The sequence below is a fragment of the Myodes glareolus genome, chromosome 2 (assembly GCF_982192425.1).
Source record: "Myodes glareolus chromosome 2, mMyoGla1.1, whole genome shotgun sequence".
In the NCBI taxonomy this organism is placed as follows: domain Eukaryota; kingdom Metazoa; phylum Chordata; class Mammalia; order Rodentia; family Cricetidae; genus Myodes; species Myodes glareolus.
The window spans coordinates 25,524,604-25,539,363 of NC_142027.1; the positions used below are offsets into that span (position 1 = coordinate 25,524,604).

Sequence of the window (14,760 nt, forward strand, 5' to 3'; positions counted from 1 at the left end):
GACACCTGACTGATCCCTCTGAATGTGATTGACAGTTGAACTTCTGGGGCAGACTGAGGGGCCGCTGTCAATGGCACCAGGATTTATCTCTACTGAATGCTTTTTGGGATCCTATTCTCTTTGGATGTATACCTTGCTCAACTTGGATGTAGTAGAGAGGGCTTTGGATGTTCCCCAGAGCAGTCTGCCTTGCTCTTTCTGATAATAGAACTTGTGTGGGGTAGGAGGGTATGTGGGGGGAATGGGAGGAGGGGAGAAAGTGGGAACTTGGCTTGGATTTTTTTTTAAATCTAATAAATTAAAAAAAAACTTATAACAAAAAGAGACAACTTCTAATTCTTTGCTATTTACAAAAAGAACAGCTATCTGTGCAAAAATTGCTTCTTCAATGCTGACAACATAAAGATATTTTTCCTTATAAGAGTTTCTATTTAGCTGGAAATAGAACCAACATCATTGTATCCCCAGGGTTTAAGAATACTCAGGAGACAAGTCCTTGGAGATTCAGCTACAAACATTTATACATAGTCTACAAACATCCTCATGGGACTGTGCAAAACTATGTTTTGCTGTCTCTCCTATGTAACTAAAAAGACTTCAGATTTTATATCTTTCTGCTAAGTGTATGCAGAATTAGCATGTGTTTATTATAAAACTAAAAGAAACAGAATTAATTTACTAAGCACACTACTGATATCTCCTGTATATTACAAACATTTTATGTAATTGATGTAGCATGGCTAGCAGAGCACATGTCAAAATTTTAGCACTATCCTGCCTTATAAATGAACTTTGCGTAAGCTTGAGAAAATATCAGTGATAAAGAAAATTATGTTTTATATATTTTTAGGCATATCTGACTACAGCCCAAAGCTGATTCTCTAGAAATTTAGACACTTCTCTAGGACTCATATTCTGCCTTTTAAAGAGCAGAAAGCAGTCATTTCAACATAGGTTAGGTATGCATCCATATAGGCTTGAAATAGATCTTTTCTCACACATCCCATCAATATATTAAATGTCATTCATGTGAAAATTTTCAACATGTATCAGTCTTATTTGAGCAATGTATTTATAAATATAAGGAACTGGGTAACATTTAGCAAAAGAATGCTTGAGTCTTTTCTTCATGACACAGCTACAGATCTCTTGAGTGCATTTAGGAGCTCAAAATCTGGAGCACATTTGTAAGGCACAGGAGTAAGCCTGATTGCATGATGAATGTGGCTTGGTTCTGCATACAACTCACTGAGTCAAAACTACAGTGTTTTCCCAAGTGATTCTCACTGACCACCTCCCCCAACTTCAACAGCTCTTTAAAAATGCTAAGTTGTCTTTCTCAACTATTTTTTAAGTTCTTTTCTTTTAAAAGTCTTTTATTATATATATATTTTTTACACCTGGATTGAAGTTCCCACTCTCTCTTCTCTTCCCAGCTCCTCTACAACTTTTCCCATCTCTACCACTTCCCCTCTTTCTATTCTGAGAAAGGCATGTCCCCTCATGGATATAAACCAAGCAAAACATACCAAGCTGTAGTAAGACTATTCACCTCCCCTCTTAAAATCCTTGTTTAGAATTATTTTCATGAGTATTCTACTTGTGTCATTTCTGCCCCTTATTTTATACTTCAACTCCTTGCTTACCTCCTCTCCACCCTTACTTCTCCTTTAATTATGTCTGCTTTACACACAGTATGTATTTATTGTGTGTGTGTGTGTGTGTGTGTGTGTCTGTCTATACCACCTACTGAGCTCCTTAGTCTATTTAATGATGGTCATACACACATATGTTTACGGTCGATCACTTGGGATTATATAAGTCATCACAGAATTCATCAATGAAAAAGATTAATTCTTCTCTCTGCAGTCAACCCTTTTTCCCTCTTTAGAAAATATTTAAGATTGAAATGATAAATAACTTTAGGTCTCTAATAATACATATAATTTTTATTTGAAATTTTCTAATGAAAAAGAATAATAAAAGAAGTGTAATATATTCTTTGTTAGTATATATTGATGTTCTTCTTCAGGTCCTGTTTAGGTTAACCAATGGGCAAAGTATTCCATGGGTGAGCTCCTTCTAAAGACAAAGCTACAGGCAATAAGAAGATTCTGAAAATGATTCTTTCTAGATTAACTCCTAAATGGTTACCCTATATCAAATGGTTGACCCTGAAATCAAACACTTGTGAGTTATGCTAAACAGACTGTGTAGTATGCGGGTATATATGTAATAATATAAATTAAAGAAAAAAGACTATATTTCAAAAGGAAAAAGTTGGATACACAGGAGTGATTTTATGAGAAAGAGAAAATGGAAAATTATATACTTATTTTTTAATAATAATTTTTAAACCAAGAAAGTACAATAGGGCTCCTATTCCATCTGGCCTTATCTCTAGACTCAGCTCTGGTGTTTGTATACTATAGATAACAGGCTACAAGAATGAGATGTAATGAACAGTTCAGTAACATGTAGGTACTGCAGGGTTTTCAATCATCAGACAGATTCAAATATACTTACTCTAGAAATTCTCTGACAATAGAAAAAATAATCTTTCAAAAACTTTCTCTGCAACAGTAAAAAGAATTGTCCCTTTTCCATTGAGTTAGGTCAAGTTTTCAATTAAACAGAGTTAATTCCTGCACTGGAATCTAAGGGAAATATGCATTCATTAACTATCATCCTGTATAATAATACTTGAATTTGGAAATATTTTCAGATATTGACTGCAAATTTTAACTTTTGCAATCATCAAAGATTGTTCCTTTTATTTAGCCTCTCAATAATTTGTTTTTGCAGTTGATGAAGATAGACAAGAATTAATCAATAACTCCTTGTTTCTCTTTAAAGAAAATATAGTAAAGATGAGGAATTAAAGTATGGCTTGAAATGTCACTATGAAAACAGGGGAGATTGCTCATAGAGCCATAAGAACTGATCCTGCTGTGGGCTCGTGTTTTGTTCCTACCATGAGGTCAGAGAGCTCTCCAAACCACCCTAACTCCAGCACAGAGTGAGATTATCTTTTAGATTTTACAACCACCTGTGCTCACGTGTGCACATATCCACATGTATACACACAATACATACCGATACTTTAGAAATAAATTTTAACATTACGTTTAAACATGCAAATCTCTCTTTTGACAAAACAGCAGAATTTAAATCCTGAAGAGTTAGAGTATAAAAGCCAATCAATTAATAGAAACTATGTATGTTTGTTTGTAGGTATTAATTATTCTGTGGTCTTTCCAGAATTATTAAGATAATTCTTTACGTATTTACTACCCTCTTATAAGATCTTAGTTCCACTTAATTTAATGGGATGTCAACAGTGTTTTAAGAAATAAATTAACAATGGAGTCACTTATGGTTGATAGGAAAAAAATCATTGTGAAGTTAATAAAAGAAACACAACTGGACAATAACACAGCTATATGTGCTTGATGGTGTTGTCTAGTATTTTAAGTCCCACATGGACATTGAGAATTTTCTGAGTGGAGATTTAAACTGCAATACACAAACTCCGTTTAGCACTCTGACTCAGCAAATCCACCAATTCTGTGGCCTGATGTAAGGTGTTCAGGGGATGAGAGATTCTCCTGGGGATATTATAGTAGAGGAAGCAGGAGGCTTTATTTGAAGCAGTAGAATATAAATTGGGTGTTTTTCATTGCTGTTGTTGGAATGAACAGTGGGAGTAAGTAGTCTGTGGTCATCAAGGGAGATTTAGTCGACATGAGCATTTGGTTTTACTGTGCTTACGATAAATGATGGCTGAAGAATCACCATTTTGTCATCGGATCAACAGTTGACACCTCCAACTTTGTCAGACTTGGTACTCTTAGCAATTTTCTACCAAATAACTCTACTGTGAAGATAACCCAGTGCTTTATGTGACATCTTGGGATGTTACTGAGCTATATCCACTCTCTGCTTTAGGAGAGTCACGCACCCACTCATTCAATTTCTGTTGTGATAATAAAGTCAATCTTCACACATCCATGAATTCAAAGAAACAGCTTCATCTACTTATGAACTGTTGCACTGTATTGTAGAAAAGCTCATAGCACTTTAAAGAAACAAAAATGGTTCAGTGTTTACCCATAGTAAATGAAGGGATATATTCAGTGAAATTAACAAGGTTCAGATATAAGTTCAAATGAAGTTAAAAATTTTAGCAATGTTTTCTGTTGTAAACTTATTAGCCAAGGATTTATTTTCTTATATTTTCAACTATTAAAGACACCATAACATAAGTTATGTCTATTGCTAATATGTATCATTAAAGAGACATATATATATATATATCCTTATAATCTCTTTAATTAATGAAAGACAAGATCTTTATTGTTCATAAGCAGTACCATTTTGCAAAGTATAATTAAACAAATGGTAGTGTTATAGTAAAAATAAATATAATTCTTAGTTTCCTAATTCTTGCTTGGTAGTCTCAAAGCTTGAGACAATGCTAGAAGGATAGATAGACTCAAACTTATGAAGATGCTTAGGATGAGCAGATAAAGACTAGAGCAAAAGTTCATCAAGCTCTTTGGTTCTCCTTCCTACTGAGTTTTATTGAGTTTTTTGTTTGTTTGTTTGTTTGTTTACAGTGCTACTGGTCAAAACTAGAGCCTCATACATGCTGGGTACATGTTTTATCAGTCTATCCGAGAGCTACATGCCCAGCCTAGCATTCTTTTCTTAAAAATAAAAGTGCCTAAATGACAAGGACTTTGTCTTGGATATTTGAAACTTTATTAAAACATTGAGTAGTTTTGTTTTATTGGCCTTAACATACCTCACATTTTCCTGATTCATCATATATTTTTAAATCTTTGATAAGGAATGCTAACAATGAGACTTAAACATTGTTTCTGCATAAACTTTCTATATATCGTTTCAGTTTAGTTTCCAAATACTTCTTGTCTAGAGTATTGCTATACATTTCTAATTAATTTTCCTGCTTCCAAGTTAAATCTCCAGCAATTAATATTTTCTGCTGTTCAAACCAAGGTCATGAAATTTCCCTTATTACATTTTACCTACCTCTCATCATTGAACCTACATTTAAGGACTTTAGTAGCTAGTATATTTTAAATTTTTGTATGTTTTAATATATTATTCTATGCTTGGCCTACCATTGCTCCATCACCTGCTTGTCACCCTTATCTTCACCATTTCAAGCACACTGTAGCCCCAGCAGATCTTAGAAGGAGGCAAGCTTCTTGCATCCTATGACCTTGCTCATGCTATTCCCTCAACCCAGATGGTTCTCTCTGTTGTCTGACTTAATTTCTACATAAAATAGATACTAATGACAATTCGTCCTTAAAGATGACTTCTCTGTCCTTACACCATCCAAAACAAGTCTTCTTCTGTGCTTTAATGCACGTATATTTTTCTTTTTTATCTGTCATTTTCAGTCCTTTTGAAATACTCTCTGACTAGCACTACAACATTTATTATATTGCATCATAACTTTTGATAAGTTAAGTCTCACTAGGCCTGCAGTTTCCTTGTTTTCTTCACCACAGGAGCAAGTGGTAAGGGGATTTACTCTTCTTTTCCATCTTACTGGTACTGTCTCTAATGTTTTATTTTTCATTTGTAGACCTCCCTAATACTATAACCAAGAGGAGCCTTCAATTCACAGCTACCCACATACACTCCTCAGCACACTCTCCCTTACACACACCCACATACAGTGACTCCTCTCTGGTTTCCCCTGACCTTTATAGCAGGAAATAGAAAAGAGAAGCCGAATAATGAAATATGAATCAATACCCAGTGTTCTGAACCCTGGTTTTTATCACTTATGTCACGCTGAACAAAGAGCTCTCTGTAAAGATGAGTCGTCTCAATATGCGGCAGACTGAGAGTGGAACGTCACTCTTATATTTGGTATTCTCTCAGAGAATGGGTATCCTGGCATGAGGACTATTTCAGAAAGATTGGACCTAGACATTTTCTGCAGAGAGCATAGCATGGTGATTAACACATGCTCAGAAGTGCACTGAATTCAAATCACAGCTCCATGAGCTTGGGTAAGAGATCTAAACGGTCTATGTAACAAATTACAATATGCTAGGTAGGGTAATAGCTGTTCTGATTCCCTTGAGTTACAAGTGAGTGAGAACATATAAAATATTTCACTTTGGTGGTAGGCTGGTGTGCCACTAACGTCGCTGAGAAGTTCCCGTGGAGGTGTCTCTGTAGTCTACCTTTGATTTTTCTGTTGTCTCTCCCCTCGTTCATTCTCCTGGCTAATTCCACACATGCTCACAGGTGCAGATTTTCTGACCTCTGTTCTAAAATAATGAAGACTCGGGCAGATTATTAGACTTCGGCCAAATAAATTCTGGAACAAAATAACCTTTCCACCATGAACAACACTGGTCCAGTTCTAATTCTATTCAATTTGTCTACCAAGGAAACTTATGGCCTGGTGCTTACCATGGGTCACTGGATGGGAAAGAAACCTTTAAAATCTAAACGTTAAATTTCCTAAGACTCAACCTGCCCAAATATATCAGTTATTCAGAAAAAAAATGATTTTCTTATTTATTCTATTCTGCCAAGCCCCGTCAGAAATGTTGAGCAGCTTTCAATCCTATGTTGACTTGCTGTCTTGTTTATGTTCTATGTAAGGAAGAACAAATCATTAAGAAGCAAAAACTCAGTATATTTAAGAGTGGACACTTCTATTAAGAGGAATGAAGCTGTTAATAGCCTATGGCATAGTTCTAGAACCTTCATCATGAGATAGTGGTGAGGTAGTTGGCTAATCAATTTTACAAATGTCTCTTTGAATGCCTCTGATGGCAGCAGGTGAGAACAGCTAAACAAGAGAGGAAAGATTTCAGAGAAAATCAAATTCTAAATGAAATATAACCTGATTTGGAGTATGCTCAGACATAAGTTTTAAGATACTCTTTGCAAAATGTACATGATGCAATCTATTCTCATACATCTCAGAATATATTCTGAAATTGATAGTTAATATATAAGGTGATTTTGTTTTCTAAAAAATTTGTTTCAGCATCTTATTAAAATTCCTGCCTCTTTCCCAGAAAAATAGTATTTTCTATTAACTGCATTTTAAAATATAAGTTATAGGTTATCTAAAGCAAGATAACTTATCCTAGGCAAAGTATTTTTTCAAGCCCATGATTTGAAAAGGGCAATCTATCATACTTTGAAAGTAAAATTGGTGTTTTCCATAATATTGGAAGTCACTGCTTTAAAGTACATAAATACATAATTCATGTGTTGTGGCTCACTGATTAAGAGAATAATTGACCATATGGACAATACTAAAATATAGACAGTTTTGAGATATTTGCTAGAGTCTTCTGATTATATTCATTCACTTTAGGTTTTAGAGACCAACTTCTATTTATTTCACCAGACTCCTCTTCATTCAGAGATGGTGTCGTGAGGCTAATTTTTAAAGAGGTAAACAGATTTCGGGACCACTAATGTTTCATAACTATAGCTGCAGAAGACCAAGAGACTTCTAGAGCAACTGTATTTCCATGGCGACGAGCACAAACAAATACAAAAATGATTCCCTGGATGATTGATTAGCAGAGTCAGGGCAGAGCCCGTCTGATATTTCCAAAGTTTGCTTGTGACATTCATGATGGGCTCTTTGGGGGAGAGAAGGACAGAAGGATGCCAAAAGGACTTTGATACCGGAAAGAGGTACAGCTCCTGAGAACTTCGCCTGCATGTTTTCCTGTCGGGGAAAAAAATCACGTTCTTATTTTGCTCCTAATAAATATTTCAGATCCATTTATGAATAATTATTGCAGTTTCCACCCTTTTGTAAAGTCGCAAGGTGAAGAAATGGAAAAGGAAAGTACATTCTAGGTCCTGAGCCTGTCGCTAGCACGTCTCTGGAAACCCCCTCTGTCCTCACAATAGATTAACTACCCTCTGTGCATACTATATTTTCGTTCAGCTTTTCCTATTCTGAGTCTGGGCTGAAGCCGTCGTTATCTGTGGCGGTGCCTGGGTGATTTTCTAGCCGAGCACTACCCACCCAAGTAGCTGTGATACTGGCTTTCACTGAAGCCTTATTACTCTTAAAAGAGCAATTTGGTTGGCTGCGCGGCTATTAGGATCACACAGGCAGCCTGAAAGCTGTCAGTACAACTGCTTCTCATCTTTTTCACACAGTCCTGACATCCCTTCCCTTTGCTGCTGGACACACATTCCTGTTTTTATCATTTTCAATCAAGCGCACGCAGGACGCTAAGGAATATTCCCACTGAAAGCAAAGTGGAGAGCAGGAATGATTTTACAGCTCCTAAAGTGGAAACAGTGCTGACTGCGGGCTGAGGAGCAGGAGCTGAATCCGGGAGAAATGTAGCTTGGCTTAGGGCTACATCAGGGAGCTGCTCCTTCAGCTGCTAAAGATGGCAAAACACCACCTACCTCCGGCTTCTCAATGATTAATGCTATTTTCATAACCAGGAGGGAAGAGGATGTGAGAAATTTTGTAACATTCACTTGTGGAAATGTTATCAACCGAGAGACTGGAGAAAATTACTAGACTCGAACTTCTCTTCGTTTTGATGCTTTTTTTCTCTGGACCAACTCTATGCAAGCTGACCAGGACCCCCTGGAAGGGCAAACCTTGGAAGGGGGGTAAGTGATGAAAGTTTCCAGTTAAAGGTTAAAAGCGAGCAGCCAAGGGTCGCTCATGGCAACTTGAGAACAGCTCAGGGGAGAGGAGAGGTTTCTGTTTGAAATCTGGTTTTTATTTCAGGAAAAGGGATCTGTGTGGTAGGTGGCTCAGAGGAAGAGTTGCTGTCTCTCTTACTGATATAAATATGTGATTGCAATTTGGGCATGCCAGGCTTCCCGTGCGTTATAGTGATTGTTTCCAGCAGGGAGACTCTGGAGCCAGATGCACGCTGTTCGAGTGCAAGGAGATGTTTGCTCTCTTTAGGAAGCTGTGTTTTAAAAAAAATGAAATAGATTCTGAATATTCTTGAGTTCTTGGCAGATTTTGTGAAGCGGTCAGAGGGATGTTCAGAGAAACACTACCAGTACTCAGTCTGTGGCTGGCTCTATCGCAGTTGCTGTGTTCATAAAGATAAATTGTGCTAACTTTAGTCAAAAAAGAGGTATCTGCTGAATGAGGAAAAAGGCTTGCAGTACTTTAGAGCTTGATCTCGGATTTACTTTGACTGTTGAAAAATTTGAGCTGTGGATTTTTGAGGCTTTGAATCTACCCTATTTCAAAGTTCAGTTGGTTTTGCTTTACCCAATGACATCTGTTTATAGAAACACAAGTTATCAAGGTAGGTATTCCGTGGATGCAGTAAACTAAAATGATGCTGCAGAAATAACCCAGGAGAGTGTGTACATTGTAGGGAAAACCGTGATGGAAGATTTTTGAGGACATTGCTGTGCAAAAGCCTTCCCTTTACATAATATTTATCTCACCTTTAAATAAAAATGTTTTCTAAATCTGTGTGCACCCCCCTCCCCCGAATCACAACACTCACCTTTGCTTTGATGCCATGTGATTATCTGAGGTTCAAGAGATGCAGGTTCATTAACAAGAAAATTTAATAATTCATCACAATATCTCAGCAGGATTTTCTAAGTACCCTCACCCGTTCAGTTTGATCTTGATCTTTATCTTTTTGATGCTTTACAGACATTACAAATCTTCTGCCCACATACCTTCTAGAGAGAAGTTCCAGTACTTAACTTAGACTGTTGGTGCACATCCACGAGAGGGGTGATGAGCCAAACTATCTTGGGCCTTGTAAATTATATCACCACATTACTGTATTGCTCAGTGCTATCGATGGATTTTTCACTTGTACACGGCAAGCTGTTATTTATGCTTGCCTGCATGGCAGGTTTAGGTGGCTTGGGATCCAAAGATGTATGGCTCTATTGACTCCAGGAGATGTCAGGAGTGTTAACTTATATTTCTTATATACAGTTTTCAAAGACAGTCAGTAGTTATAACATGTCAAAGTTTAATTTCCTGTGTTAAACTTCAGCAGTGGACGCGGACCTCTCAAAACCCAGTGAGAATGTTAAATAGCTGTTGAGTTGTTCGAACGGTCTCGATCTAGTCAAAATGCCTGCGCATGTTCCCGGGCGTTTATTCATTCCACACAGTTTCACATACAGATGCGTGAGATTTCATTTGTAAATCAGGTCTGGAATGCTTCGTCTTTGAACATGTCACTTTTTTTTTCTGATGTTCTCTAACTAGCTCAGCTAGAAATATGCTAGCTCTGCTGTATGATGCTGATGTGACTCAGTCGAGTTCGGGAATAGGCAATCATAACAACGTATTTTATGCATTTGGAAAGACATCTTGCGTGTGTGGAAAGGCCAGGCAAGTTACTAGAAAACTTTCGATGTGTCGACTGTGCTTTGAAATGATTTCCTTTTCAGTGCCTCTGTTTATCATTGTATATGCAATGCACAAAGACGTTGCACAGACTCCGGGCTTCTGCAAATGCAGCCTTGCCTTGATATGCATATGTACATGTTGTAAATATTTATTTATTCATAAGCTTGGCTATTGATGGTGCCATGGAATCTTTCAGTGGGTTGCTAAATTCTTACTTTTTCACTTGGCATATTATGAAGTCTTTAAAAGCACATTTTGAACAGCTTTTTAAAACATAACTTTACTTTGTAGGAAGCAGTTGTCTTTTTTATTAATTTTTAACGTATCTGGCATAGGTAGGGTGTGTATGGGACAGAGAGGGAAGGGGTGAATCTTTTTAAATACCACTGCTTGGGAAGCAATGTTTGAAAAGAGGTTCTTTAGTTGCTTTATGTCACCACTATCTAAATGCACCTGCTTATATACAAAACCTTTAAAACTAGCACAGTAGTCTCCAAAGTCCTGAACAAAATACCAGTAGCAAATAAGAGTTTTCCTCAGAAGTGGTTGTTGACCCTCCCCCGCTTTTTTTTTTTTTTTACTCTCATGGTGCCCGTGTGTTTGTCTTAATCTGATTGAGCAGCTGTCAACCTCCATATGGCAACCTGCCCACGCTGACAATTTCCATTTTTGTTGTATTAATAGGAACCATCATTCTGAAAGAAGAGGTTATTGGGGCAGGCATGAGAACTGGTAACATCACAGGCCAGCATGTAGCTGTGGCCTGTGAAGGGTGGTGCAGAGAGCATGCATCTGCCATCACAAAGCAGATATCTGAACACTGACTTGTAGAACACTGGCTGATGGGAATATGCTCAATGATTTTTGGCTACCAAGACATTTTTAAGCTTATCAATGAGTGTGACTTTCAAATGTAGGTTAGTAGGCCAGCAGTTTTCTCTGAGGCATATGGTTTTCTATTTAATCACATTATATGAATTCCTTAAGGGAAGGCCTGGTGTCCCATCTGATTAGTTCATTGCATAACAGAAGTGATCATAAGGGTTTGTGTTCACAATACACTCACTGGAAATCCTAACGACATGACTGACATCATCTTCATTAAAATTAAAGAACCCAATTATTTTTCAGTCAATTACCCTCGGTGGCAAGAAAGACTAAAAGAGAGGCATAGTTCTGCAGAGACGCTTCAATCCCATACTTCTAATACATATAACAAAGTATATAAAATATGCATAAATCAATATGATAATCTGTATTTACTTTACTGACAACTAAAAGTTAGGCTAATTTTTTAATATTCGTGACTGCTGTTAAAGGGAAACATTGGAGAGATATTAATATTAAACACAGTAGTTTTAAAGTTTAGAAATAGGTAATGTTGACATTAAACCTGAGACTCAAACACGAGCACTTGTTGCAGAGAGAACAATGACACATCCCAAACAGATAAAGGGAAGGGGCGGGGCTTCGCCTGACCCAGCTTAAGTGTCCTCTCCTAGAAGCAGATGACTTGATTCTGTAGGAAGCTCCTGGAAGTGTATGTGGGCTCCTCCAACCTCCTCAGTGCTGGTGCCGAGGATCACACTGGGAGCAGAGTACAAGTTATCAAAAGTTGATGATTCAGAAGAGTCTCTTACAGCCCTGCTCCACATCGCACGCACACCACCTCGCTCCCTTTTATAAATTACAGCAACCTGCTGTCCATGTCTATCTTTGATAAACAAAGGAGGCTTCCCTGGCGGTTATCTTTTCCCTTTGTGAATGACTAGAATGTATTATGAACACGCACAATGCCTTTGGGTTATTTTAGTTCCTAGGGCACTGAAGCATAGACACAGGATATTCAGAAAGTAACATTATCTGCATGGTCCCATATAATATACTGTCAATTAAAATAAAATTTATTGGAGTTTGTGGAGTGTTTTGGACCTTAAAATTTATAACAAGTTTTGTAAAAAACTCTTTTATCCTGTTTAATACCTAAAAAGCACATTATCTATCACTACTAAAATCTTATCACAGTAAAATGAACTAATGAAAAATTTACTTTGCTTTGTCAAGTAACCCACATAGCACAGTGTATCACATAACTTTTTAGAAAAATACTTTAGTATTTTCATGAATAAAATTTGAACATTTTGTTACTTGAGCAATGGCTCAGTGATTAAGAGCACTAGTTGCTTTTACAGAGAACTAAAATACATTTTTCATAACACACATGAAGGGTCACAATGGTCTATAATTCGAGTTCCAAAGGGTCCAACGCCCTCTTCTGACCTCTGCAAGCGACAGTCATGTACACAGTGTTGTACATATATACATGTCTGCAAAATACTCATACATAAAAATCAAAACTAATAAATTTTAGGAGAAACAGTTTTCAACGTGACTTAGATTTTGACAAATTTCAGATCACCTCTACAACCCCTTAATGGATTTCTGCAGCTTTAATAATACTAGGTAGGCTCCAGATCATATTAGTCAAGTATACTTGGAAGGCAATTTAAGATTATGTGAATCAAAAAGAGATCTTGAATAGATAAGAGGGGACTTTTTTTCAGCTGTTAAAAATTTTATGATGATCAAGGAGCCAAGGTCATTGAAACTTGAGGTATTTATGGGAAAGTAGGAAAATAGCAGAGTAGAAAAACCTTTATGTTCCAAAGCCTCGAATACTCGAGATGACTGGACTGTCATGAAAGCTGAAAATTGTTCTTCACCCATTTGTTCATCAAGTCCTTAAGACTGCCTTCATCCTGAAGCGCTGGCTAAAAAAAGACAACAAGAGGATCCACTATCAAACGTACAATGTGAAACTGAAACCAAATATCTGAAGTCCTTACCTGGAACCTTAAAGGTGCATGGAAGTTTACCAAGAAAAGACATGTTTCTGTGAATTTTATGTTGGCTTTGAAAGCTGTTGATGCACTAGATAGCACTGGAAGATTGGTCTCATAGGGACAGTGAGAAGTTACTACACTTACAATTGTATAGGAACTCATATTTCATTTTTCTTGGAATATATTGCACTGGAATGGATTTTTTTATGTTAAGAAAGCTTCAATTAAATCATCACCATATTAAAAGCTAAAAAAGGTTTCAGCTGGTACAACTTAAAAAAGAAAGGTATAACTACTCAAATTATATTTTAATTATTTACTCTTTCATACATTATCAAATATCTCTATTTAGAATAAAAATTTCAGTGCCACCATTAAATCGGTCCTTTGAATCCCTTACATTCTTGGTGACACATGTTGACAATCAAATGACTTTACTTGATTTCTCCTTTCATATAAAATGTATACTGGCTTTCAAATGATAGAAGCAATTGTGTTTTCCGATTTGATATGCCTCTTTATTAGATTACTTTTGTAATTAATATCTAAATATAAATGACCTGAGACACAGTTTCTGTTGCTAGATTAGAGCAGGAGGTTGTTGTCAACTAACTTCTTTCTGTGGAACTCATCATTTATATTTACTAATTCAATATGAAATTTCAACTAGTAATAATTGTAAAGGATGGGATTAGACTACTATCCACCAGTTATTCTAATGCACTTTCAGTTATTTTGGAATGATCAGGCACATTGACCGTTTAAATATAATAGTCACCACAAAATTCAGCCTACTATGTGGTTCAAAATTGATTTACTGATGTGGGTTTGACGATGTGGATCGTTCAATGTTATGAGTTAAACTTGATGCCCTGATAGCTAGAGATATTTGAATGATAAAATCTCTCTATTTATGAACTGCAAGACATCATGAAGGTAACTTGTACATCCAAATTCGAGTGATATAAACTATGCTTCTAGCAAAATGCTTTAAACCATTACCTATAAACAATATTCTCACATGGTGCAAAAGAAAATGCATTTGAATCCATTTGTTCAAAGATCACTTGTAAAATACTCCCAAGAGACATTTTTAACTGACCTGAAAATATAAACATAAATATAGTACATTAGAAAAGAGCCATACCTGCGTGGAAAATTTAATCTATAACATCATGTTTCTTGAAAAGTTACCATTGAAAACTATTCACTTGTCTTGGGGGCGACTGAGTTCTTCAGATCATCTCAAGTAGTTTCCTACTTCAAAATAATTTGCACAATTATTTTAGAGAAATTTTTACTTCTTCTGCAAGGCATTGGCATTCACATCAATGCACATACATTCACTCATTTTTAAAATCAGTAATGAATATATTTATAAACAGCTAGTATGTAATTAATCCATATTTATACTGTGACACTGAACTATTTACGTACATAAATTAAGTAGTTTACCTCAATCACTAATTATAAAATAGATTTGAGGGGACTTTATTGTGCTAAAAACATATAATTAAG

General features: G+C 36.3%; 1 protein-coding gene across 15 annotated transcripts in view; it reads left to right on the forward strand.

Moving 5' to 3' along the window:
• Window positions 1–14,760, forward strand: part of Robo2 (roundabout guidance receptor 2) — a 1,551,815-nt gene that overhangs the window by 326,577 nt on the left and 1,210,478 nt on the right. For 2 of the 15 annotated variants that reach the window (XM_085685686.2, XM_085685687.2), the window contains exon 1: window positions 8,042–8,661. The exons of 1 other annotated variant lie outside the window; for it this stretch is intronic. In XM_085685686.2, the coding sequence (XP_085541812.1) occupies window positions 8,532–8,661 (130 nt within the window). In that variant the 5' untranslated portion in view covers window positions 8,042–8,531. Of the gene's footprint in view, window positions 1–8,035; window positions 8,662–14,760 lie in introns of those variants that run through there. 12 more of the 15 variants (XM_085685692.2, XM_085685693.2, XM_085685689.2 and 9 more) reach the window with 9 other exon arrangements.